The sequence below is a fragment of the Lolium rigidum genome, chromosome 4 (genome assembly GCF_022539505.1).
Source record: "Lolium rigidum isolate FL_2022 chromosome 4, APGP_CSIRO_Lrig_0.1, whole genome shotgun sequence".
Classification (NCBI taxonomy): domain Eukaryota; kingdom Viridiplantae; phylum Streptophyta; class Magnoliopsida; order Poales; family Poaceae; genus Lolium; species Lolium rigidum.
In genome coordinates, this window is record NC_061511.1 from 209,467,750 (window position 1) to 209,495,446 (window position 27,697).

Below are 27,697 nucleotides of genomic sequence, written 5' to 3' on the forward strand. Positions count from 1 at the left end.
ATATCAACGACTTGTATACTACAATATGCAGTGGTATGCTGGGTCGCCGCAGAATCTTAATCATGTAAGGCAGCTCATGAGATTATTGTATTGAAGTACATAGGAGAGAGATTAACCACATAGCTACCGGTACAGCCCTTAGCCTCGATGGAGAACTACTCCCTCCTCATGGGAGACAGCAACGTTGATGAAGATGGCGGTGATGTCGATGGAGAAGCCTTCCGGGGCACTTCCCCGTCCCGGCGGCGTGCCGGAACAGAGACTCCTGTCCCCCAGATCTTGGCTTCGCGATGGCGGCGGCTCTGGAAGGTTTCTCGTACCGTGGCTTTTCCGTCCGAAGTTTTAGGTCAGGGACCTTTTTATAGGCGAAGAGGCGGAGTCGGAGGGTCGACGAGGCGACAACACAACAGGGGGGCGTGGGCCCCCCCTTGGCCGCGCGCAGGTAATGTCCGCGGGCTCCGTGGCCCCCCTCGGCCTCTCTCGGTGTTCCGGAAGCTTCGCGTGATCCTAAGATGCCGGGCGTTGATTTCGTCCGATTCCGTGAATATTTCCTTACTAGGATTTCGAAACCAAAACAGCAGAAAACAAAGAATCGGCTCCTTCGGCATCTCGTCAATAGGTTAGTTCCGGAAAACGCATAAATATGACATAAAGTATGTATAAAACATGTAGATGTCATCAATAATGTGGCATGGAACATAAGAAATTATCGATACGTCGGAGACGTATCAGGACCCTTCGGTGGCTGAGGCGCCATCCAGTGGGGAGGTGGACATAGTTCCACCTAGGGCCGCATGGTGTGCGCTCCCAGTATAGATCCCGAGCCACATCAACAGTGATGGAGATGCGAATGCGCGTCTTCTTCTTCTTTGCCGCTGATGACCGGGCCTCATGGTTGTTCTTTAGTTTCCGCCATGGCTATCCCTTTCCCATGGATGAGGTTGCGCCTCCTATTTTCTCTATGCGAAGTAGAAAAGGCATCCAGGGTGGAGGAGAGCTAGGCTAGATGGTGGCAATGGCAGGGCAAAGCCAATGCCTTTAAAAGAGACGGGAGGTGGCCTTTATGAATGTTGCACTGGTTTGGAGGCGTGTGCCATTGATGGCGGCGCGAAAGCCCGGCCGGCCCGGCCGGCGCACGCCAGTCCTGGCACTGCTCTTGAAGGTGAAACGTGTCCATTGATGGCGCAGTAGCTACCAATCACTGGCAGAAGGGAGGCGATGGGGCAGCGCAAAACGGAAGCGATGCGAGACGAAGCGATTCAAGTCACCCACCCACTGCCAGGCGGGCCCGAGTTTGGAGGAGATGAACGCACGCTGCATCAGGATACGTTGGAGGGGACACAAGGTCGGTTTGCGTAGGGCTGCTGAGCTCGGATACTACCCAATTTCTGACCTACCGAACGTAAACGAATATTTTTGATTGTTTGCGCCTAGACGTTGGAGATGCCTTTAGCCACGAAAAATACACCTATGCTGACGATTTTTAGCCGTGGTAGTTAATGATATTTTTTGTAGTGATATTTTTTTGTTAATAAAAAATTTACCAGTTTTTACAGGCACCTACCACACATTATTAGTAAAAAGAATTCTGGATATCCTAAACATACTATATTCGCCTTGTGAAATCAGAGTCTACTTTAGTTGGTCTTTTTTTAATGCAAATTAAATAGGTTGTCTAGATGATAAAAGATCTACATGACTGAGAATTTAAGTGCTTCTAGGATGCGTCCTACTATTTGCTGGGGTGCATGTAAGCAGGCAATTATGTCTAGATCAAACACTGAAGTTCAGCAAAAATCCCTCGGCTGAATTAACATGGATTTAAACTTTATTGACAACACTGGGTATATAGCTGATTAAGTTACCATTTTCAAACAGACAGTTTGAAGAGCCTTTAGACACAATATTGATAAATTGTGATTGAGAGGGCGTGGTTGTGATGTCGAATTGTCGATTGCAGATTTTCTGATCCTTCCTTGTATTATTGTGTAGTACTGTACTGTGTAGCTAGCTTAGATGCGAAAGAATATCTCCCAGAATCACTACCGTACCAATCTTTGTACGTAGTAATTTACTCTATATATATCAACACGCACGCGTTCTGCGAGGAGGCATAATAAGCTTAACCCTAAATTTCTACACTAGCTAGCCCGCCTAGCTAGATAATCGCGACTGAAGTGAACCGCACGCAGAGAGTGAGCGGAAGCAGCCCGATGATGCAGCAGTCTCTTCTGGTGGCTCCGGGTGTAAAGGACAGGACGGTTCTCCCGTTCAAGCTGGAGGAGAAGGACGCACTCATGCGCTCCATCGTCGACGGCGGCGTGGGGAGCGCCTTCTTCGTCCTGGACCTCGGCAGGGTGGTCGAGCTGCACAGCCGCTGGCAGCGCGCGCTCCCCGGCGTGCGCCCCTTCTACGCCGTCAAGTGCAACACCGACCCTGGCCTGCTCGGCGCGCTAGCCGCCCTCGGCGCCGGCTTCGACTGCGCCAGCCGCAGGGAGATGGAGGCCGTCCTCGCGCTCGGCGCCGACCCCGGCACCAGCATCGTCTACGCCAACCCCTGCAAGCCCGAGGCGCACGTCCGGTACGCGGCGCAGGTCGGCGTCAACCTCACCACCTACGACTCCGAGTTCGAGGTGGCCAAGCTGAAGCAGTGCCACCCGGGCTGCGACCTCCTCCTCCGCGTCAAGGGCCCCGACAACCGCGAGGCCAAGGTGGACCTCGGCATCAAGTACGGCGCACGCGCCGACGAGGTGGTCCCGCTCCTGCGCGCCGCGCAGCGCGCGGGGCTAAACCTCGCCGGCGTGTCCTTCCACGTCGGCTACGGCGGGCCACGCACCGACGTGTACGAGGCGGCCATCCAGGCCGCGCGCGCCGCCTTCGACGCGGCCGGAGCGCTCGGCATGCCGCCCATGCGCCTGCTCGACATCGGCGGCGGCTTCGCGTCCACGGACACTCTCTTCGACGATGCGGCCGCGGTCATCCGCGCCGCCCTGGCGCGGCACTTCGGCGACCTGCTCCCGCGCCTTCAGCTGGTCGGCGAGCCGGGCAGGTACTTCGCCGAGACGCCCTTCACGCTCGCGGCGCGAGTCATCGGGAAGCGTGTCCGCGGCGAGGCGAGGGAGTACTGGATCGACGACGGGATCTACGGCTCCCTCAACACCGTCGTCACGGATGGCTACGTCCCGCGCCCGAGGCCGCTCGCCGCCAGCGTGCCCGGCGAGGAAACCTACGCGTCCACGGTGTTCGGGCCCACGTGCGACTCCCTCGACACGGTGGTGACTGGCTACCAGCTGCCGGAGATGAGCGTGGGGGCCTGGCTCCTGTTCGATGACATGGGCGCCTATACCACCGCGTGCTCCTCCAACTTCAACGGCTTCTCGGCGGCGTCCGACATTAATACATTCTTGGCCTACTCCACCTAGCAGCCAGCCTCGCTCGCGCATTGTCCATGCATTCAACACGCCCAAGCCAAAGAAACTCTGGCCTACCATGTGAAACACCTACGAGATGTAACCATCCCTGAAGACACGCGATTTGTAATGCAGTGATAATAAGAAACAAATTAAAATAAATATATACCTAAATATGAGAGTTTTATTGTTTATCAATAATACACAATTAGATTCTTCTGATTTTGAGATGGTAACAAACCATTTATATACTAGTAAGACATAGCATAAGGACCCTAGCTCGTGGCCCATACATAAATAAAATAGAAACATCAAAAGAAAGTGTGAAACAAATATCTGAATGATTTTCAACCAAAATGTGGTTGCTAGGGTTTTGAGATAGGGCTTGAGCTAGGGTTTCAGTGACCCTTGTCGTCGGGCTCCACCGCCCATTTCTAACCTCGCCAAAGGGCGTGAAAGGCTCACGTAATAATGGGCGGTTGTGCGCGGGAATCACTAATCGCCAGCGGGGGGACTCGACATGACGGTAATCACCATTAGGTCATTGATGGTGGCAGAAATTTTATTGCATCGGGCCATTTGGGCTGCCCGGAACACAAATAGACACATTGACCCATTAGCCAATTTTAACAATACAAACGGACTAAAACACACGTTTTTATGTCCCAAACGCGTCGGGCCCCGAGATACCCTTACTCGTGGACCTGCTACACATGAATGCGTAGATACATGTGTATCTAGATGAAGTTGAGTCAATTAATTTAAATCAGAGGGAATATAAATTATTACAATTCGTGGATTACTCAAAGTCTTAACTTGAGAGGATGACTAATAACACGCATTTTCAGAACCTGGGTACTGTGAAACCTAAACTACCTGATCACTAAGCTACAAAAATTTCGCGAGGGGAAAATTTCCTTTAGACTGTTCATCTAAAACTTATCATTTTTTACCTAAGCTACTACTTTAAAATTTGGTATGAAAAAAAAGCACGCAAGCTTAGCTAAGATCAGACAAAAGTAGCTGTCTTCCCAAAGCGTTCATTACTAGTACTCAGATCAGACACATGTCAACTAGTAACAAGTTATGAATTTGAAATTCAGAAATGTGAATTCAACATTCCCACGATCGGTTCAGACTCAGCGGGTGCAACCACTCATCTGAAACTTTCCCACGAAAAAACGCACAGATATTTACAGGTTCTGCCAGAAATTTCTGTCTGGGATCACCTCATTCCCATCATTCATGTCAGTAACGTGACCTATATATCCCTTCACGTTTGCAAGCTACTCAGACTCAGTAACTGTTAATACCGCTCATCATCCGGTTCCTGCCCAAAATGAAATAACTACTACAAAAACGAGTGCTCATGAGGGAGTTTTCAGCTACAGTCAGCGATGTCTTGCAACCTCTCGCCGATGATATAGTGGTCATCCCTGATAGAGTCATGGAGCTTGATGCACAACACCTTGCCAAGATAGCAGATGACATAAAAACCAAGGCTGCTCAACCACGCGAAACGGTAGACCGTCGAGTTCACGGCGGCAGAGCAGCCCAGTCTTGGGAAGAGCCCCTTGGCAAGCAAGTAAGGAGGCCCAGAGCAGCGAGTAGCTTCGTGGCAACAGGGATGTATATATCTTGAAAGAACCATGACAGTGATATCGCCCCTGAAGACCAATCAACCCTTGCCTGGGTAAGTTTCCCGTCCCACCTTTCATCGATGAAATAGGCCAGGAAAGGTGCGGCAGCCGTGAAATGGGCCTTCAATAATAATAAAATGAGGTTAAATATTTTCTATTTTCATCCAGCTATAACCTAACTCGAATAATTTGAGAATTAGCTGCTTCCTACCCTAAAAGTGTACAAATTGCCAAACCAGTCCCGACTACAACTTATTACGGAGGTGAACAATGATAGTAGCGAGTGCTTCAGATGGTTAATGTACTACCTCCATCCCAAAGCTTAAGGCTTATATTATTTTTAGAAAGTCAAACTATGTCAAGTTTGACAAAGTTTTTACCAAAAATCATTAACATGCAAAATACAAAATCAATATCATTAGATAGATAATGAAATATATTTTCATATATGATATCTACCAAATAGCATACTTGTTGATAGATTTTTCTAAAAATTTGGTCAAACTTTACTTGGTTTGACTTTTCAAAAAAAATAAGCCTTAAGCTTTGGGATGGAGGTAGTAGTAAGCAAGCAGTGGCGGAGTCAGGTTTACAAGGATGGGTGCAGTGTTCAAGATTAGTTAGTGTTCTAATAGTTCATTATGACTAACAAATGTCTCCTCAATACCCATGTAGGATAGTACAACAAGTATAGGGCTCAGGAGAGCGAGAAGAGATGTTACGACTCACCATGTTCATCCATAAATTCTTCACTTGCCACCCCAGAGACCAAGTGCAGAAAAAGTCCAGAACTGGAAAATCGTCATCGGGCCCAATGAAGGGTGATATCAGAGATAAATCAACCAGCAAACCCATCATGTAGGGCGCAACGACCATCTGGAAGCAGACAACTTTCAGTTACTGAGCTGTGTCATAAATAGAAAATGAAATGAAGCCACCTCAATTAAATTCCTCACCCATAGGAATACAAGCAGATGCCTCTTCAAATCTACCAGCCATGGTCCCCTAAAAGTCATGCAGGCAAATATATCTCTAAAGGTGGCAACAATAGTTGATATGATGAAGAAGCCAACCGCAATAGCAAATAGATCTAAGAGAAAAGATTTGCAAACGTAAGCCCAAACAAGATAAAGTATTTCCATTTGTTGCAAAGGAAGTACACCGATCATCTGTGAACAGTCATTACCATTGGACTTCAATTCGTCTGCTACTGGCAGCTGAGGGATGGCAAACAACAGTGCACGCCAAACTGAGATCGGACAGAAAATCATAGCAGTATTGAATATCACAGCAGTCAACCATGCTAGGACCACACGAAGCATTGTCCTAACTACAACAAATGTCCTGATAAAGTGTGCAAGAAGGTAAGCATCACCCCAAAGTTGTATGACAAACACATCTTGCGAAAAAAAGTCAACTAATCGATTGGTCAAATAATAAATGAACAGACCAGTATATCCCAAACAGAGAATATGATAAGCAGAAAAATGCATGGCTTCTTTTGAGAATTTTTCCTACCAAGGATGTAACAACGGCAGGTATCCTTTGTTTCTTCAAAAAAAAAGCCCTTTTTATATGAGCCAGTGCCCATATAAAGCCGTATCAGACAATGGGACTTACTCCCTCCGCCTCATGAAAGTTGTGTGAGATTTGTCTAAATTTGGATGTATCTAGACACTAAATACCATCTAGATACATCCAAATTTTGAGAAATATCAGACAAGTTTCATAGGATGGAGGGGGTATTTACATCTGAGGATCTCAATTGGTTAGCATATAATAGTTTGAGGAACCAAACTACCCAATCATTTAGTTCTGGGACATATAGCATACATGAACCCGATTGCAAGTTTCCCCTATGGTCTAAATTACTAAGACAATTGAAAATGTGTGGACTATCATAGCCCCAAAATGTCTGAATGCTATTGGTCTCGTTGCTTAATAAATTGGAACTGAGCTTAATAAATTGGAACTGAGCTTAATAAAAGTATATGACATTTCCCTGCGAAAGACGCATATTTTAGCGAGAGGCACTGTACACAGAAAGGGTACAGTAGCAAAGAAAGGACATGCCAAAACTACTGCTTATCCACCAGAATGCGAAGTACGCAAATAAACATTGAACAACGAAACAATATGGAAGTAAAAGAAATATCGATAATAAAATGGACGTGGATGCAGTCAGGCTAAGAACAAAACTATGGGTATTACCTTTTATCATTAGCTTCATCACTGCTACCATTCTGGTCTTTTGGTGCATCATTACTCCCAAGAGCCTTTCCAGAAGTGACAAACCAATACCCAATTACCCTCTCCACTAGCCACTCCAGGTATACCATTGTATTGCTAATGAGAAACCTGATATGAAGAATAGCAGAAAGTGACACTGCATACTTTTGCGGCCCTTGCCAAACTGATGTGCCCTTGCCAGGGCGATCGAAGTAGCTACAATAGACAAACACTGAAATAAATGTACTGAATTGCTAAGTCACGCAGGTACACCAGATGAATAACAAAAAATTGAATACTTACGTGATATCTAGTGGGAACACCTCTGGCGACAATCGGTCAGCAACTTCAATAGGAACAAAAACGACCAGAGCAACAAAGATAGTGTCAACCAGAAGACAAAGAAGCTTCTTCAAGTAAAACGTGTAAAAGGGTTCGTAAACATTATGGTGGACAGAGGAAAAGGAAATGGTAACTCCTAGCCTCAGTACCTACTCACAAGAAAAATACAACATTTGTTATACCCCTGAATTACATACTGCATACACTATGCACATGATGAGACAACAGATATAAGATGACAAAAACCTTGTGAAGAAATCTGCTCAATCTGGGACGCAGATTCAAGAAGATGTGTCCAAGAAGCCAATGAAGGGCAGTAGAAGATAAAGATGAAGCAGTCAGCAATTTGAACCTCTGAGACAATGTTGCACCAAACATTTTTGAAGTGCAGATATCAAGCAACCAACCAAAGAACAGCGGCCGTAGTATCATTAAGTTTAGGAGATTAAAACCAATATTGGCAACAGTGATTAGATATACAATCCCTCTGAAGAACATACCACTCAGCCTTCTAATGAAAAGTGCGATCCCAAGTTGCTCGCCCTTCAAGTAATGATGAAGAGTATGTAGACCAGCAAAACAAGCACCAACAGTAAAGATAAATCCATATCCGATTAGAAGGGTAGAAATTGTTGAAGTGTAGAACTCAACTCCCTCCACATTGCTTAAATTAAAATACGAGCTCCACCATAGGATTATCCTTCCCAGTGAGAATGGGAGAAAACCGAGAATACAAGCAAGGACCATGTCACCTATTACCACCTGATTAGAAAAGTATACTGTTAGATTTTTTGAAAATAAGTAAAAAAAAAAAAAAAGCAAAGCAGAAGAAACGTGAGGCAATTATTGCTCCAAAGGATGCAACTAAGCTGCAAGCCTACAACCCTGTATATAAAACTCAGGGTAGCTTTTGTCACATATACACTTTAAAAACTTTGACCTAAAAGGTAATAAAAATACTACATTAGCGCAGCTACTAAAACACCAATAGAACAAGCCTACACAGTTTTGATGGATCGACTGAAATAGTAACCAGAAAAGAAAATCTAATACCCATATTTGGGAGTAGTCCTCCCACAAATGTATCTATCTGGACTGATGAGCAGCAGGCAAAACTGCAGTAAGGAAAGAAGTAAGGAGCATCTTATTTTATTGAACTCATGTTGGTTTCTTCCATGTGACCATCATTTAAGTTTTGCAGCCAATAGCGTGAACATATTCAACGATCAGGAAAACCATGTAAATATGTGCTAAATGCTCCAATGAACAGAACTTTATTAATCGGTGCTTTACTACGACATAAAGAAGGACAATTGTTGAAAGGAAACTTACAGTCAAGGAAGCTTCAACAGCAGTTAGCGCGAGGGCTTGCAAGCCATCAAGTCCGCCAAACCCCTGACGCCGAGTCTCCAGGCGTGCAACCCAACGCGCAAATGGAGCTACAGCAAATGGCACGAGGCTGTGCAGAAACACAACCCAGAGCGCAATCGATGCAAAGACAGAGGAGGGACGGACGCGGAAGGAGAGCAGGCGGAACGCTTCAAGGAAGGTCCTGGCAAACGCGATGCGCCATGTCCAGAGGGTGGCGAGGTGGATGAAGGAATCGCAGACGACGTAGACAGCGAATAAGAGGGGGACCAGCAGGCCCAGGAGCTTGCTGGGCAAGCTGACCATGAGCTCGGAGAGGGACAACCTCGCAGGGGCGTCTGCAGCATAGAGAGGGCGGGTGGAGATGACGCCATTGCACACCTGAAATCAGCGCATCCACAGCAATAAAGAGATGAGAGCATACATACTTACAGTGCAGAAGGTGACAATTTCAGTAAGGAATCATAGCAACGAAACATCACATACTGTCTAAATGGGGTCGAAATTAAGTCTAAAGAAGATGAATTTAAGCGAACACATCGCTGCGCGACCACAGCAGCAGCATGAGGGGGTCAATTGGGAGAGGGGGGAACCCTAGGCGGCGGAGGACGCGGGAGAGACCCTAGGCGGCGGAGGACGCAGGATACGATACCTCGCACTGGTTCTGGTGCCGCGCGGCGAGCCACCGGAGCTGGCAGTCGTCGTGGACGAATTTGATGCTGCCGCGGCACGCGCAGGGGCGGCGCAAGGGGCGGTCCGCCTCTGCGGGGAGTCGGCAGATGCGGCACTCCTCTTCTCCATCGTCGTCTTCCTCGTATTCGGGACCGGCCGTCGGTGGGAGCGCCGTCTCCGGGGATGCGGCGGCGGCGGCCATTACCCTTCCTTCCTTCCTTCTGGAAGCTTCTCTCGGTCTGCTGTCTGTACCGGACTACCGAGACAGCTTCCCGAGTGGTTGGATTTTGGGTAGGGCGGTGAGGGTTTATGCTGGCCGTTGGATGGAGATCCAATGGCTGATCAAACTGACAGATCCTTTTCCTTCCAAATTTCAATTCAATTATTTCTAATTGTGCAAATGGTGTTCATCTACTAGTATGATTCATAAGTTAATAATTTCCAGAACAGCCTATATCAGAAAGTGTCGCATACTGGTTAGCACGTACAACTAACCAATCAGCGTAAACACTAGGAAGCATTGGCACGGCGTGGCACGGCGTGGGTTATCATGAGGAGATTAAGAAAAATTAGTAACCTTTGTTTTTTGAATAGAAGAGGCGATGAATAATGTAGTTTTTTGTGTCAAAATAGTTGTGGTATTCTCATAAGGCGATCGTGAGAACAAAAGGTATTAATATCATTTTTTAATAGAAGAGGCGACAAATAGTGGAGTATTTTATTTCTCGCACTTACCATAGTAGAACCATGAAGGTACTATAGAAGGAGGCAACTACAGATGGAGAGTTACCATCGGCAAATTATTGGTAAAGATTGTTGCCCTACCGATGAAGTCCATGTGCACCTTTGAAAATTATCGGTAAGAAAATACCACCACTGAAGAATTACATGTTGTCGAAAAACCGGTGTTAAATAATTATTGCAGGGAAATTACTATTTGGGACTAATGATTCACGTCGAATAACCACCGGCACACCGATGAAGGATTAATATCAAATAATCATTGTTGAGGTCAACGACAAAACACCTTCGAAGTTACTACAACGGGAAAATGTATCAAATAATAGAAAAAGGAAAAAAATTTGTTGTTAGAGAATTACTCATTATAGAGGAGGTACCTTGGGGTAACTACTGGTGGGACATTACAGCCAGCCATGAAGTTACCTCGAAAAGTTACTATGGAAGAGCAAAATGAGAGAAACGAAAAAATGGTTGAAGAAGTATTATTGGAGAATTTCTCATCATCGAGAAGGTATCGTGGGGTAACTACCGGTAGAAAATTATATGCGGAAAGATACCTCTAGAAGTTACCGTCAGAGAATAAAAAGAGAGAAATGCAAAAAACATATAATATTTTTCAGCAAAAGGTGATAGGGCGGCCGCTAATTGGTAGAAAATGATGGCTCTCCAGTGCCCGTGTGGTGAAGCACTATGAGCAATATATATTCACAGCTGGTACGTAGTATATATGCATACAATGGTTGCACGATATATTATGGTTGATGTGTATTTTCTAATGCGTGTAGTAAGATGAGAAATTTACATGTTGACAAAGAATTATGCATTGTTGAAGAGTGAGAGTATGGAAACCACCTAGAAAAACTATAGTTGGAAAGTTGTGTCAGAGAATTACTGTCTAAGAAATTTTTTATGGTTGATAAATAACCATAAATTACGACCATAAAATTACGTAATCTCGAAGAATTGTCGTAGGGTAACTACCGCTTGAAATTTACACCTACAAAGTTTTGTCGGAAATGACCATTGAGTAATTAAAAGAGCTGGAAAAATATCACCGTAGAACACTACAAGGAATCGGGTCTATTGCAACAAAAAAAATTGTCGCGATAGATGTCGTTTTGTGGCAATATGCAACTATTGCCACGAAATAACGTTTGTTGGCAAGCGTTGCAATTACATGTATGGTAATAGGCTATTGCAATGAAAACGGGATTGTGGCAACAAAGCGATCTATTGCAACAACCATGTGGAAGTTGCCACATGTTTTCTCGGCAAGGTACTCACTTGTCTCCACAATTTGGTTTGTGGAGATAGCTTGTCGCAACATGCTACCATGTCATGGCGTTTGCCACTTTGTGGCGATAGATATTTGTGGCAATAACCTATGCCAACGATCTACGTTTCGTGGTGCACTCTCTTTCGTGGCAATAGCGAGCCGTGGCGATAACCTATGGCAACATCTATTGGTTTGTAGCATTAGCCATTTGCTACGGATCGCTACGCTCGTGGTATTAACTTATGGCGACAATCATTCCACTCGTCGCGATAAATAGGTATGGCAACGGTAAAAAAATTATGGCGGGAAGGTGTTGCGACAATTTTAACATTTCGTGGCGATACTCTATTTCAACAAAATCCAGTTTCGTTGCGCCAAATACTTATCGCAACACGGGAAATGCTTGTAGCAAGAAGTTACTGCGACAATCTGAACTTTTTGTGGGGATACTCTATTTCAACAAAATTCACTATTGTGGTGTTACATACTAATTGCAGCATCCAAAATGTTTGTAGCAAGAAGCTACCGCCACAATTTGAAGTTTTTGTGGCGATACTCTATTTCAACAAAGTTTTATTCCGTGGCGCCAAATAGTTATCACAACATGCGAGTAAAAATATGGTAGCAATTTATTGCAACAACAAAAAGTTCTTTGTTGCTACATCTTAGTGCAACAAAGCAGGTAGTCATGGCGACTAGGATTTGACGCAACACTGTATTTTTCAGGGTGATAACCTAAGGCAACGGAAAGTGACTTGTGCAATAACTTATCTTATCGCAACCATAAAAAAATATAGCCATTGAATTACAAAATTCAAATCCATACATATAATATGTAGGTTCATACAAATCATAATTCGCATATCAAGTATCCATCAAACGCAACTCAAGTAAATGGAGGTAGCAATCCAAGAGAGTTGAGTCCATTAATTGCCACCATGGTAGTTCAACTCTCTAAAGTATGTGCATTTTTACGTGTGCTTCAACCCTGCCCAGCTAATTCTTTGGGTCCCGCAATCAAAAAAATGAAGAAAAAAATTACTTTTAGTAAGCTTATGCATCTTCCGATTCATAACTGATTCAAAAAGCAAGTCCACTGGGATATAATCATAAGGAATCTGGTATCACTTTAATTTTAACCATGTATTACAAAAGCATATATCTTAATAGAAATAAATATCTATCTAATTCTATAGGTTCTATGCAGAATCATGTTGATGTTATTCAGATATAACAAAGGTATACGGTAACTCTAAACATTGGCTTGTTACTTGACAGGTTGGAGCACAAATAGAAACTAAACTTAAATAGCATAAGCTAGACAACTTGCATATCAACTCCACGAAGTATTCTTTATGCAAAGCAACAACCATTTTAGTTCTTTATAAGATTTGCATTTCGAGAGCATACTGTGGTTATGTTGAAGGAATGTGTGAGAATATTATTCATAAGAAACTATCAAGTATATCTAATTTATTGTTGTAGCACTTCTCTCGTCAACAACGGCAACTTTTGTCTTGCATTAACTTGGTTAAGAATTCTGAATCTGAATAATGTTAGGTTTCAGACAAGAAAAAGATAGCAGTTTCAAATCAAATAAAAGGAAATTCTTCAAGATAACATATGATTTACAAAATAAGAGGACAGTTCAGCTGGATAGTGTCATGTATATTTCAACGGAGAATTAAGTGCCACAAGTGAAATGACAACTGCATATCCATGATAAATATTGCATGTATTAGAGATTAAACATGAGAACCAAAAAGGGGCGCTCAAATTCAATTGTCAGGTCTGAGTCTTGATGGTCTCTAGTTAGTACTAGTATTAACACATTTGGCAAGAATGCAAGCAATTTCATCGATGCGGGGACAGATTTCGTTATTCCTCGCGTTCTACTCATCGAATTTGATTTGGCGTGCATCGAAGAGCGATTAGTGCTGCGCCGTAGTGGTGTTACCGTGTGCAAAATTAGGGACCAATTTCTTCAGGTACTGCATATACGTCTCAATCCCAATACTCTCAATGGAGGCATAGACATGGGAAGTAATGTATGCTATAACCGAAAAATTACCTCGCCTAATGAACTAACTGGAAAAATCCAACAGGGCTTGTTGCCTCTGAAAGTTTTATCATAATGCAAAAATCATGAAAGCCTTGGCAATTAAGTTTTGTCACAATGGAAAAATCATGATAGTTGCAAAAGGCGTGTAAACTTACTACAAAAGAGTTTTGTCTGTACTCTTCACAACAAGCAAGCCTTGGCCCGTTGGTTAGAGGAGCTTGCCTGCACATGCGAGGTGCGAGCTTTGAAACCTACTTTTTGCAAAAAAAAATCCGTATAATAAAAAGGAAAATGAATTAATCAGCGATAATGATACCTATTGCATCTTTTTAATAAAGATTGAAAAATCCATGATTGTTGCAATATCTTATATATATTACCATGGATATGTAACTTGTTGCAATATGCAAATAACTATTGCAACGAAATGGGTTTGAGGCAAAACACTAGTATTACGACAAATTAGTACTTTGTTGCAATACAAGTTATTTTTTTTGCAACAATGTGAATACTTAGCCCAACATGGGGAAATGTTGCAATATCTTTTCAAATATTACCACAATTTTATGCTTTTGTTGCATTAGCTAGGCTCTATTGCAACAAGGTGGCAAGTTTATGCAACGAAGTGTAATTGTCGTAATAGGACCACCATATTACAATGCCGCTATGTTTTGTTGCAATACACGCCCTCTTTGCAACAAAGAATGTGACTACCGCGAAAAAACTAAATTGTGGCAATATGTGGAGGCTATTACCACGAATGGGGGTTTCCTGGCAATATTGCATTCTATTGCAACGAAAACTGGCCGTTGCAATAATTATTGTTGCAATAGACCGAATTTCCTGTAGTGGAAGTAGGTTAACTACCGTCAGGAAGCTACGGCCCGAAATGTGTATCGAATAGAGTTGCATCAAAGATTACGAGCGGAAAGTTGTACCGGAAGATTAAGATCAACTATTTTTTTAAAAAAAAGAGCTAAAAATATGTGGTCTACAAATTATGAGCATAAATGTGTGTCAACAAATAACCGCCAAGTAGTTTTAAAAGACGTGAGGTAAAAAACACCGTTATAGATGTACATAACAATTTTTAATGTAGACATAGGTAGCTACAACCGGTAAATCAAATGAGAAAAAAAAAGAATAGAAAAACACATGATAGCACCTGCCTCGTAACATACGGTCTAGAAATTATGGGCGGAAAGGTGTGTCAACAAATTACCACTAAGTAGTTTTATAAGAAGGGATGTAAAAAACATCATTGCAGATGTACATAACTTTTTTTTGTTTAAGATATAGACATAGGTAGCTACAGTCAAGTAAATCAAATGAGGAACAAAAATCACATTAGAGCATCTAACATACGTGGCGGAGTACCCCGTTGGTTTCTGCCACCGGCTAGGTAGCTAAGTTTAATGTTGACGCGACGCTCTCGAAGAATAGAGATGTCGCGATAGTGGCTGAAATAGAGTGCAATGGGGCAAGGTTCTTTCTTGGGCCCTCCTCAATGATCTTTCAAGGAGCGAGAGACCGAAAAGTGATTAAGGCATGCAGAGAGGGTTGGCGAGCGACACCAGAGACAAAACTACATAGGTACATGAGTGTTGACATGTACACCCATTATTTTTGCGAGAAAAAATCCATTACATAGATATAATGTACAGGGTAACGCTGGTAGCTGAAAAGATTGAAAATATTTGTGGTTTCTTTCATCCCAAACTAGCAGCTCACTTTCTCTTCTCCAAAGTATTAATCCTGCTGGCCCACCAAGGCAACGGGAAAACACATTGTGAAAACATATTGGCTGCTCGCTCCAAATCCTAATTTCCCTATCGGTCGCCAGTTTGGTTGTCTAGGAGTCGGAACACATTGTGTGTTGCATAAACTGCATTGCGAGTATGGTATTTGACTTTTTTTTTTACAGAAGAATGATATTTTATATTGTAGGCCCGGGATTTATTTTTGCTCCATCCAATTTATAATTTCTAAGAGCATCTCCACCCGCGCGTCTCATAGCGGCTCCGATAGCGTTTTGGGGTTGGCGGCGAAAATGGGCTTACACTGGTGCGCCCCAAATAGCGCTGACGCTTTTTTGAGCCCAATAGAAGCGCCGGCAACCCGTGCCGGCCCCTGGGCAAAGGGCGCGAATCAGGCGCGCCGGCGCCTCACGAGGCAGAAAATTTTGGGCGTGGGAACCGCCTGTCAGCCACACATACCAAAAGTCGACGCTAGCTGGGAGTGGCGGGGCCGATGCGGCAGCGGCAGATTCAATTTTAACCTAATTGTCGCCTACCTCGCGACGGAAGTTATTGGCGTGCATCGGCGGTGCGAGTTCCCGCGGACGCGCAGCGAACCGTCTCATCGCGCCGAACTCTCCGTGCCAGCGTTAATGAGCGCCACCTCTCTCCCGCCTCCCTATGGCCGCCAATTTCTATGCTTTTATTTGGGATTTTAATTCAAAGTATCTATCGGGGCAGCCGGTTTGGAGGTACCGGTGTGGAAACAACACCCCAAATAGAAGATGCAGTACCAAAGCCTCTGCCGGCAACTATTTAGAGATGCTCTAGCGATTGTGTTCTGAAGGATCCATGGAGGAGAGTACTCGATCATATAACCAGCTCGTGCGAGAAATACATGGGACGATAATGGGTTTGTGTCTTCAGAGTTTACTCATGAAAACGGTCCATCAGCTCATAGCTTAGCTAGAGGCTCTATTTACTCTAATCTAGGCCGGCACATTCGGTTTCAAAGTCCACCTAATGGCGTTTTAGTAAACATTATGTTTTAAGTAGGGTAGAGTTCTCATTCGCAAAAAAAAGTAGGGTAGAGTTCTAAAAAAAATCTAAGAAGCTCCCTTATTTTCTTTCTTTTGAATAAGTTGTTTATAAATTGATGACTTCCTCAACGGGCACGGGTATGATGGGGCGGATATCCAACGGTGAGTCTCCCCGCTAAGTCACGTAACTCCCGATTACCACTTATTTCATGGCATCTCCCTCTGACTCCATGACACACTGCGAGGGAGGGCGACTCCATGACACACTGCGAGGGAGGGCTTGGTCGGCGGCCCTCCCTTCCACCTCTCCACGTAGGAGACTCACCGGGGCAGTGAGCTTCCTCTCACATGTACCTTCCTGCTCGTCCTATTCATTACACACATAATTATTATTGAAATGGTACGGAAATATTGTCGAATGCTAATAAAATGGTGTTGTTATGCTCTAATATGTTATGTTCATGTACATAGTGCGTAAACACATGGATATCCGGTGGATTTGGATTTGGAACGACAACCATGCCCATGGATAGTTTCGTGGGTGGGACAGAATGAGGCTGATGGATTTGGGCACGGATATGGTTTTGATATATCCATCCAAACCCACTCCATTACCATTCTTTTCCCTGATCCATATTACTTGTTTTTAATACAGAAGTAAAATATATCAAAAGTCAAGACATAGCCATATTAGCGTTAGTTAAATATTGTTCGGATGTACTTCACTTGTCAGATATTCCTGCCCGATCAGGTCATCTCCAACGGAGCGATGTGATCGTTTGCGTCTGGATTCTGCTTCAGCGGAGCGACGCAAAGTGACCGGACCGTCCGCGACGACGCGCGTCAGGTTTGCGTCTCTGCGGACTGCACGGTCACGCCAAGCATCCTTCTTTTTTTACCCGGTCCCGCACGTCAGGGACAACGAATCGACCGCTTGGATTTGCTTCTTTTCCCCCTTCTTTGCTGCCCTAGTGCGACGACACCACCCCAACCCCACCCATCGCCGCACCGCAGTACACGTCGTGCGCTCAGTCCTCGCCGCACCGGAGAACATGATCTCAGTCGGGGTAGGCTCTAGCGCGCACAGGTCGCCTGCTTGGGGGCCAAACTTTGCCGGTTTCGCCGCCCGGCCTCGCCGCCCACAACCTGTTCAGTCAATTGCGCCGATATGTTTCTTGCTCCTGTGTTCTAAGCTATTGTGCGCGGCCATTGATCCGCAGCTCCTACCCAAGCACCACCGGGATTTCTAAGGTGAGCTGGTTGCGTCAATCCCTGTGGCATTATTATCCTGGAAGGACTATATGCATATGAATGTAGAAATCACTGATGAGGTCGTGTGCAAATGCCTACAGACTGATCTGATTGAGCATTAGTGGACATTGGCTGGTCATGAAGACAATACCTAGAAGAATACCATCTTATTTTCATGTAGACTTTTAAAAATTTGGATGTAATAACTATGACTTTATTGAAACTGTTTATTTTGTTGTTTTGAAACATCCCAATTTATGCCGACGCGCAAATGCATCAGGTCACTGTAGACACCCAGACGCAAACAGACACGCGAACAAAAACGATCATTTTCACGTCTTTCAAACGACAGAAACGAAGGCAGGTGAACAATTTAAAGGTTCGAAATACGTCGTCCCTGTTGTGCCCTCACACGGCCCCTGGATCCATCCATAATTACACCTTAGCTCATCACGCAATTAACTGGACAGTTAATGTGTACGCGAGTGGGTTTAGTAACTACTCAACCGAAAGAATGGACAAGGATGTTCTGCTTCGATCGATCCCACCGAAAAATAGAAGTGGCATTTGATTTGCTTGTCTTTTCTTTGCAGTTACAGTTAAAATTTATTGTTTCTACTACTTCCTCCGGCCGGTTTAATAGGCACGCACGTAATTTGAAAATATGCTTTGATCATTATTTTGATCAATAAAATATAAAATATATGTTATAAAAATTATATCGTTGGAAACCTTATTTGAGTACGAATCTAATGATATAGATTTCGTAGACACATAATTTTATTTTATTGACTAAATTAGTGGTCAAACTTTGCCTTAAAACTCGTGTGCGCCTGTTAAACCGATACAACAGGAGTACTTGAATTGACATTTTAAAATTAAAGTTACATTTGCGACACAAAAATAGGTTTTTTCTCGAGCCTCATTTGCGCCGCCTTCCTCATAGAAGCCGCTAGGTTGACCCCAAAGGCCCAACACCATCATTACAACATTTGCTAAGCATGAAAAGTGGTTGAAGGACGCATGATGACCCCTATCGCCACCACGGGTGGCATCTAAACAAGGGGATCCTTGTGTCGCCTCCGCCAATGGACAAGTGGGCACTACCCGCGGAGATACGCGGCCGCATCCCGTGGCTTGCGTTGGCGATGCGGCACGAGGCCGCCTACTAGCGCGCTTTCCTCGTGTGGGAGCACGAGGCATGGCGGTGGGTCCGCATTGTGCGGGATTTTCCAGCCCGGCGAGGCAGTCACCACCAGCGAGGACGAGGACGAAGATGAGGACGAGGACATGTAGGACGTGACGCCTCCTGCCACTGTGAAGCTGGAGGCCATCGGTCCCAAGGACTACAACGAAGATGCGGCCACGACTGTCGCCTTAGAGTTGTCCAAGGCAGAGGGTGACGACAAGTGAACCTGGCAAGGCCTGGAGAAGGCCATCCAGCTGCCCATCATGGTGGCGGAGCACAACGCCTCTCTGCCACCGCCACCACCACATGCCGCGTGGGGTGGCCAAATGGTGCCACCTCCACCGCACTACGCACCACCACCACGGTAAGCGCCACGCCACCGAATGTCCTTGTTTGGGCGTAGCAGTTATAGGCTCCTCCACCGTTCGTCTACCTCGTCTCCGACAACAAAGAAGAAGACGACGACACTAGGAACTAGGGTTTAGGTTCAGATTTCTTTCGATGTAAAGTATGTCTGAATGAAATAAATTTCTATCGAATTTTCGCGCGCTTTTTAAACTTCATTCAAAATTGTTCGACTACGCTGAGCGGTCAAAATAATGGCCAACCCGGGCCGAATGGATCGCGCCGCTGCGCGTGCTAGCCCAGCAGGCCGGACAGCCACCACCAATCTATCCACGGGTCAATTTAAATTAACCAAAACATAGTGAATGGGTCGACCGGCTAGAGATGCCCTAACCACCCCCATCTCCATGTTACCATCTCTAGCTAGTGGTTTTGCTTATCTCATCCCATCTCTCTGCCATGTGGGCCATGGGTGGATGGATGTGTGAGAAGAGAACAATAATAACCCCCTTCCCCTCATCCTCAGTGCTGTGCATGTGTGTTGCTGGCTGCCATAAGCAACAGGCAAGGCAAGGCAAGGCAAGCAAAAAGGAGTTGGTGTTGAGATTGGGTTTTCTGGCCGTGGAAACACGGAGAAAGAACAAAACTAACAACTACTGGTAATTTGATTTGCAAATCCTCCTGTCCTGCTTCTTCTTGAACTGGGCATCGTCGATCTGGGCAAAAAACCTAAGAAACCATCGTCATCTCATGGCCTGACGACGACGATGATACCTGACACGAACGACGCTTGAACGGAGCTGGTAAATCCCCTCACCCTGCTGCTGCTCATGCTTTCCCCCTGTTCATCACCTCGGATGGATTGGGGATCTTCCCTTTTGCTGCCCCCCTTTTATCCCCTTGGATTAATTAGATGGATGGATGCAAATTGTTTCTAGTTGATCATCAGATCTGAGCGTAGAGCTGTGTATTGATGCAGATTTGCTGCAAGAACCGCCATGGAAATTTCCTCCGAGTTCGATCGGGTCTGTGAGCTGTTCATGGTGTAAATAGCCACATTTTTTTTTTCCTATCTAGAGAAAACGAGGTAAGAGAGCCGTCTCCCTGACCTGCCAACCACCGACCTCACCTCATCCATCTACACCCCCGGGCCACGCCACCTCGCCCCACTTCCGCCGGCCGCCGGCCCCCCGCGCCGGCCGCCGGCCCTGCACGCGGCTTAGACTCTCTGAAGCAACCAGGTAGGCCGGGTTCGAGCTCCGATCCAGATCGATCTGAACGGATCAATTCCGGTAGGTGACTAGCACCTGCCACATGTTCATCTGGCCTCTTTCTGCACAAACCCTAGGCCTGATTCCAGGGTTTCTCATCTTCTGCCTTTGCTTGCTTGGTGTGCAGGGGTAGATCCCCTCATTGATTCACTTGCTTTTTTCCGTTTGTTTTCTGGAGGTAGCTTTACATAGAAGCTATTGATTCCAATTAATGCATATACGCGGCGGCGAACTAGTCGGTAGTAGCGCCATAAATTTAGCCTAATTGTTACCGTGTTACCTGGATCTAGGTTGGGTGTGTGTTGCAGCAATTGTTTGGTGTTGACAAACAATTGCTGCTTTTAACGTCCTTCCGTAGTGCTGTTTGTAGCCCGCTGCAACGAGGATGTCCTGTTTGATGCTTAAACTTAACCGATGTGTTTCATAGATGACACGACATAAATGTATTCTATCCTGATTTAGTTCAAAAGCTGTAGTTCCTGTATGGTGGTTGCCTGGGTTTGCTAATGATGGGCATTTTTTGTATGGTCAGCTCACTTTTTTTCTATTCCCTCTGAGATAACACATGCCCTGATCAAAGTGTGCTTCTTCTGATGCAGTGATGATGGGAACGGAGTGCATAACTGCCACGCTCAGCGACGATTCTGAGCCCTCTATCCCACCTGGGTTTGGGCCGCTTGCTGCCCTTGCCTTCCAAGGGATCCAAAAGGATGCCAGACCTGCTGATTCTCATCCTATCCCTGTTCAAGTATTACAGAGCGTGAAGGAACATGTCGAATCCTTGGAGTCTCAGCCCCATTCAGCTCAGAGTCGGAATGACACACACTGTAGTACTTCAGGGAGCTATACGTGCAGGCAGTCGCTGCGTAACAGACCTCCGGTAGACTACAGCCGCTTTGACGTTATCTCTGATGACGATTCCGATGTTGAAGTAGCAGAAAAGGTTGCACCTGCCAATGTTTTAATTCATTCTTTATGCCCTAATCAACTGAAGCTTACTATGATTTTAATGCTTTCCATAATATTAAAATCTTCTTTTGGCAGGCTGTAAGTTCAGCGAGACGCCGACAGCAATTACCCAAAGGAGTTATTCGTGGATGTGCGGGATGCAGTGACTGTCAAAAGGTTCATATTTGTCTGCCGAATTCCTGTGTTTCCTACTTCCGTGAAGCTGTTGCCTTGTTGTCTCATGTGTTATCACACCACATGCAGGTTATTGCAAATTGGAATCCAGCTGGTGCACGGAGGCCTGTTCTTGACGAGGCTCCTGTCTACCATCCTACTGAGGAGGTATCTTTGGTTTGCTAACTGATGTATCACGTTTTATCTAGTACCATTGCTTTAATGAATGCGCCAATCTTATGATATATTCTCTCGTGAATCAGGAATTTAAAGACACTCTAAAATATATTGAGAGTATACGACCAACAGCAGAACCATATGGGATTTGCCGTATTGTTCCACCATCTTCATGGAAACCGCCGTGCCTTCTTAAAGAGAAGAGTACATGGGAAAACTCAAAATTTTCTACACGGGTACAAAAGGTTGACAAGCTTCAAAACCGCACTTCATCCAAAAAGAGCAGAAGAGGTGGAATGATGAAGAAGCGGAGAAAGCTTTCAGAGCCAGAAGAAAACAGTAATCTTAATCACAGTCAGATGGGGGTGCAACAAAACCCAGAGAGATTTGGATTTGAACCTGGACCAGAGCTCACATTGCAGAAATTTCAGAAGTATGCAGATTACTTCAGCGTGCAGTACTTTAGGAAAGATGCATCGACGAATTTAGCACCATCAGTGGAAGATATTGAAGGAGAGTATTGGCGTATAGTTGAGAGTCCTACAGAAGAGATAGAGGTATTGAACATGGTTTAGCTAAGAACACGTATGTCCATAGAAGATGTGCATGCTGTAAATCATAAGTTTGTGATATCTGTGGCATGTATTATGGCTATTGAGAGTTCCTACTTAAGTTGTACGGTGCAGTGTGGAGCTGTATGCAATCATGGTTTGCATCATTGCATGTACTCTTACATAGTCATATCCCTTGCATATCAATGTTCTAACAGCTTTTCACCTTGCATTTTGCTTCTTGACTTATTGGAAGTGTATTATTGTGTAGGTGATCTATGGCGCTGATTTGGAGACAGGAACTTTTGGCAGTGGCTTTCCAAAGTTACCTCCTGAGGCAAAATCTGATACTGAGGATAAGTATGCACAATCTGGTTGGAATCTAAACAACTTGCCTAGACTACAAGGCTCAGTTCTTTCTTTTGAGGGTGGTGATATTTCTGGTGTTCTTGTGCCCTGGGTGTATGTTGGCATGTGCTTTTCATCATTCTGCTGGGTAAGAAGCTTGTGATGTTGCTTGCTTATCACGAACCCACGACGATGGGTGTTGTAGTTGTGCTTGTTGTTTAGAGTATGCTGTTTGATATGATCGTATCCTGAGACCTTTTAATCTTTCAGCATGTAGAAGACCATCATTTATACTCGCTGAACTACTTGCATTGGGGTGCACCAAAGATGTGGTATGGAGTTCCAGGAAAGGATGCTGTGAATCTGGAGTCTGCAATGAGGAAACATCTACCTGACTTGTTTGAGGAGCAACCTGATTTGCTTCACAACCTGGTGAGTGTTTTCTCTTGACTGGCAATTATTAGTTAAATATATATTCTGTGCTGTACAAGAAGGTCTTGTGTCTAACTGACATGCTTCTTTGGATTTTCCAACTATCTGTCTGTCCCTTCTGTAAAACACGCCAACACATTAACGGAACATGCATGTAGTAAAGAAATGGTTTGTTTGAATAATCTGAAACTATCACATATCCATGAATATTGATGGTTGAGTATATTTCACTATACAACATGATGGTGTGTCTGTCAGATATTCTGTGTGATGTTTCCAGCTTTCCGCTAGTTATTTCTCTCTTGTTAATATGCGTGAAGTACATTTATAAGTTAGTTTTATTTTCAGAAGTCACCCATGGGCTTAGGGTAGAACCAGAGATGGTGGGCTAGCCAGCCTAAGTTTGAGCCCTCTGCTTAAAAGTCTGTTCTGCGCCTTCTTCTGCCTAGATTTCCATTGTTTTTTTGTAAGGTAGCCTTTCAGTGACAATTGCAACTCTCATGCAGGTTACTCAATTTTCACCATCATTGCTGAAATCTGAAGGAGTACAAGCCTACCGCTGTGTTCAGCGTGAAGGCGAATTTGTCCTGACATTCCCGCGAGCATACCATGCTGGTTTCAATTGTGGCTTCAATTGTGCAGAAGCTGTTAATGTCGCACCTATTGATTGGTTGCCAGTTGGACAGAATGCTGTAGAGCTTTACCGCGAGCAAGCTCGGAAGATAACTGTTTCCCATGATAAGTTGTTGTTGGGGGCTGCAAGAGAAGCAATCAGAGCTCAGTGGGATATCCTATTTCTCAAGAGGAATACTGCTGATAATTTGAGATGGAAAGGTGTATGTGGACCTGATAGCACTATATGCAAATCACTTAAGGTAAACGGCAGTGACAATCAAAATTTGTACTAATTTATTTGAACTCAATGAAATCTTATAGCTTTGCAACTTCTTTTCCTAGGCACGAATTGAGACGGAGTTGACGCAAAGGCAAAATCTATGTTCCCCATCTCAATCTAGGAAAATGGATGCCGAGTTTGATTCCACTGATAGGGAGTGTGCTTTTTGCTACTATGATTTGCATCTTTCTGCTTCAGGCTGTCCATGCTGCCCAGAGAAGTATGTTTGCCTTTTACATGCAAAGAAACTTTGCTCATGTGAGTGGGACAAAAGATTCTTCCTATTCCGCTATGATGTCAATGAGCTCAGCATCTTAGCTGATGCTTTGGGGGGCAAGTTGAGTGCTGTTCACAGATGGGGTGTCTCTGATCTTGGCTTAAGTTTGAGCTCATGCAAAAGAGAAAAGGTCAATGATTCCAAAACTGTTCGCAGATCAACTGATGGACCCAGAAGGTCCTACATGTCACAGGCGTCAACAGTATCCTTGGTACCTTCCGTTGTTTGCGATGAACAGAAAGATAAAGGAAATAAGATGCTGAGCTTAGCTAGTCCAGAGACTAATAATGCCTCACCTCCTGTCCAGCAGATGAAATTGGGAAATGTTTCACCATCAAAGGAGCCATGCGTCAAGAATGAGTTATCCTGTCCAATAAACAATGACACCAGTAGATTGCAATGTAATGGAGGGCTTGGAGACCAGATAAGCCAATCATTGAAAGGGAGCAGAGAATCTTCTTTTCAAACTGGAGACTGTAGACCATCACTTGCTGAGCATTGTAACAGGTCACCAACTATGATTCATGACGGAACCAACATCAAGCCCAGTTTAGAAAGCTCAAATACTTCTCATAGGTTGATTGCGTCCGATTCTAATGCAACTCTCAGTCACTTGGATAAGGACCACACACTTATAACACCAGAGACCAATGCTTCGGTAACGTTTGAGAAAGGCAGCAGCCAGGCCTGTGCTGTGCCGAGTCAGCAGTTTGACCAAACTGTTTCAAGGGCACAAAGTGTGTCACAGGAAGCATCAGGCAGTGTGTCTGCTTCGAAGACACTCATACATCCTTCTGTTGCTAAAACTCCGCGCGGGAATTTTACTTCAGCCAGTGCCCATCATGGAAATTTAATTTCAGGCAATCAGCAACAACCTCCGCACAGGGGTTTTACTTCAGCCAGTGCCCATCATGGAAATTTAACTTCAGGCTATCAGCAACAAACTCAGCACGGGAGTTTTACTTCAGGCAGTGCCCATCATGGAAATTTTACTTCAGGCAATCAGCAACAAACTCCGCATGGGAGTTTTACTTCAGCCAGTGCCTATCATGGAAATATAACTTCAGGCAATCAGCAACAAACTCCGCATGGGAGTTTTACTTCAGCCAGTGCCCATCATGGAAATATAACTTCAGGCAATGAGCAACAAACTCCGCATGGGAGTTTTACTTCAGCCAGTGCCCATCATGGAAATTTAAGTTCAGGCAATCAGCAACCAAATAATGTATGGCTTCAAAGAATACCTGAATCTCAATCTTCTGTAGAGGTTAGAGCTCGGGGGCATCCATCTACCTTAGCACAACCTGCCCTGGAAATGCACAGCAGGAATGGAGGTGCACAAAGGGGTCCTCGCATAGCAAATGTCGTCCATCGATTCAAATGCTCTGTTGAACCTCTGGAAATTGGTATTGTGTTATCAGGGAGGATGTGGTCTTCAAGCCAAGCAATCTTTCCCAAAGGTTTGTTTTTTCTAGGCTAATTGTTGATACATCCTTTGGTTTTGGTGGATGCTGGACAATTTTTGTTATCATACATCCTTGAATATTACTGCCTCTACTCATTAATGTTACGGATTAGCCAGATTGTTTCTTTGTCTATGATTTCGTAGACAATCTTTGTTTCGCTGCTTATTGTTAACGTTCCATCTTTCTGTTAATGTAGGATTTAGGAGCAGAGTAAAATACTTCAGCATTGTGGATCCAATGCAAATGGCATACTATGTTTCTGAAATATTAGACGCTGGGTTGCAGGGACCTTTGTTTATGGTAATTTCCAGTTTTGTCCCTGCTATGTACCACTTCTTCAGCATCTGGATATCTTATTACTTGATGCATTTCAGGTTACTGTAGAGAACTGCCCAGGTGAAGTTTTCATCAATGTGACTCCTACCAAGTGCTGGAACATGGTCAGAGAGAGGCTGAACATGGAAATACGAAGGCAACTCAGTATGGGAAGGCCCAACCTTCCTACTCTGCAGCCTCCAGGATCAATCGATGGTCTTGAAATGTTTGGGCTTTTATCACCAACAGTAGTCCAGGTGAGACATTGGTGCTTGGCATTCACTTGACTAATTTCTGAACAATCCCCCTTTTTCTGTTGGAAATGCCACCTCCAGCTTCCCGTGCCAAAAGACTGGTTTTGAGAAAGAATTGCTCTTGCATTCACATATATTTAGGGATGATGCCAACACTCCCCAGATAGCTTGACAGATTCTCTAGCCTAATACTTTTAGTACTCCCTCCGATCCTAAAAAACTGTCTAATGAACTGTTTTGCAAAAAACCCCTCAGATTTACTATTTCCTTAACCCGCACTCCATTCTGATCATGCTAGAGCGAGTGGAAAAAAAGGCTTAGCTGACCATGTCCACGCATGCATTGAGACTGCGCGCGCATGCATGGTCCATTCCAGGACATGTCATCAATGCTGACTTTTGAAAGGGTTTAATTACAAAATGTAATTACATTAGCAGTTGGACATTTATTTAGGATCGGAGGGAGTAGTATTTTTCTTTGGGGTTTCACCTTGTACTTACTAATCCCTGACTCTTTGTACATAATAATCTTCTAAACTGTTATTTATTATTAATAAACTAGTACTGTTCTAGAAACACTAATTTCTGAACAAACTATGTAGGCAATATTGCAATGCTCTTCTATTATCCTAACGTTTGCAGTTAATGGTGAAAATTATAAATCCAATTCAGGTGCTAAGTTTTTTTTGATTCCTTAATTGCATGGATGATTTCCACTTAGTGGTTCCGCTGGAATTCAAACCTACATTTTTTTGTTATGTTAATTTGTTGGAGCCATACACTTGGATTTGTGCAGTAAACTGATTTTCTAATCCTTCACAGGCAATCGAGGTACAAGATAGAGATCGCATCTGTACAGAGTACTGGAGATCCAGGCCCCATGTTGTCATGGATAATCGAGAGTTTCAGCATACCCTGCCTCAGGGTCCAGCGAATATTGCCCTGAGGGGCTCTTCCAGAGAGCTAGACCTGACGAACTAAGAGCCCTGCGAGGTTTACTGGCAAGCAATACCAATCTGGATGAGCGATCCAGGCAGCAGGCCACCCATATGCTTGATGAGGAGATTGCGAAGCAATGGCGCTGACAAGAGTAAATATTAACCGTCTGTTGTATCGTAGATGGCGTGATTTTTTCTAGAAGGCAGAGCGATTTTCTTCTTTTCTCGTATGAGCATGTTGATCCTTGTGGACAACTTGGCATGGAATGTCTCTCTGCCTTCTCCTTATGTATAAGATCATTCTGTACCAGACATCTTCTCAAAGTCGAAATGACATGACAATTCTTTCTA

At 44.4% G+C, this 27,697-nt stretch overlaps 3 protein-coding genes across 3 annotated transcripts in view; 2 read left to right on the forward strand and 1 right to left on the reverse strand.

Moving 5' to 3' along the window:
* LOC124648149 (ornithine decarboxylase-like) overlaps positions 1 to 3,422 on the forward strand; it is a 4,443-nt gene extending 1,021 nt beyond the window's left edge. Inside the window, exon 2 of the mRNA XM_047187956.1 lies at positions 2,193 to 3,422. Within this exon, the coding sequence (XP_047043912.1) occupies positions 2,193 to 3,422 (1,230 nt within the window). The remainder of the gene's footprint in view (positions 1 to 2,192) is intronic.
* Positions 3,423 to 4,946: 1,524 nt separating this feature from the next.
* On the reverse strand, positions 4,947 to 9,863 carry LOC124648150 (probable E3 ubiquitin ligase SUD1). Its single transcript, XM_047187957.1, has 10 exons — positions 9,642 to 9,863; positions 8,954 to 9,370; positions 8,122 to 8,383; positions 7,868 to 7,975; positions 7,583 to 7,625; positions 7,262 to 7,495; positions 6,237 to 6,394; positions 6,007 to 6,140; positions 5,780 to 5,926; positions 4,947 to 5,171 (listed from the first exon to the last, which is right to left on the reverse strand). Exons 1-10 carry the CDS (start codon positions 9,861 to 9,863, stop codon positions 4,947 to 4,949), a joined length of 1,950 nt encoding a protein of 649 aa, XP_047043913.1.
* Positions 9,864 to 19,844: 9,981 nt separating this feature from the next.
* Positions 19,845 to 27,697, forward strand: LOC124706949 (lysine-specific demethylase JMJ703-like). Its single transcript, XM_047238612.1, is given in 13 exon segments — positions 19,845 to 20,104; positions 21,172 to 21,515; positions 21,617 to 21,697; positions 21,785 to 21,862; positions 21,958 to 22,428; positions 22,694 to 22,918; positions 23,041 to 23,202; positions 23,709 to 24,077; positions 24,160 to 25,834; positions 26,037 to 26,140; positions 26,215 to 26,412; positions 27,231 to 27,357; positions 27,360 to 27,697. Coding segments are annotated over 12 exon segments (3,966 nt in total). The 5' UTR covers positions 19,845 to 20,104; positions 21,172 to 21,173; the 3' UTR covers positions 27,494 to 27,697.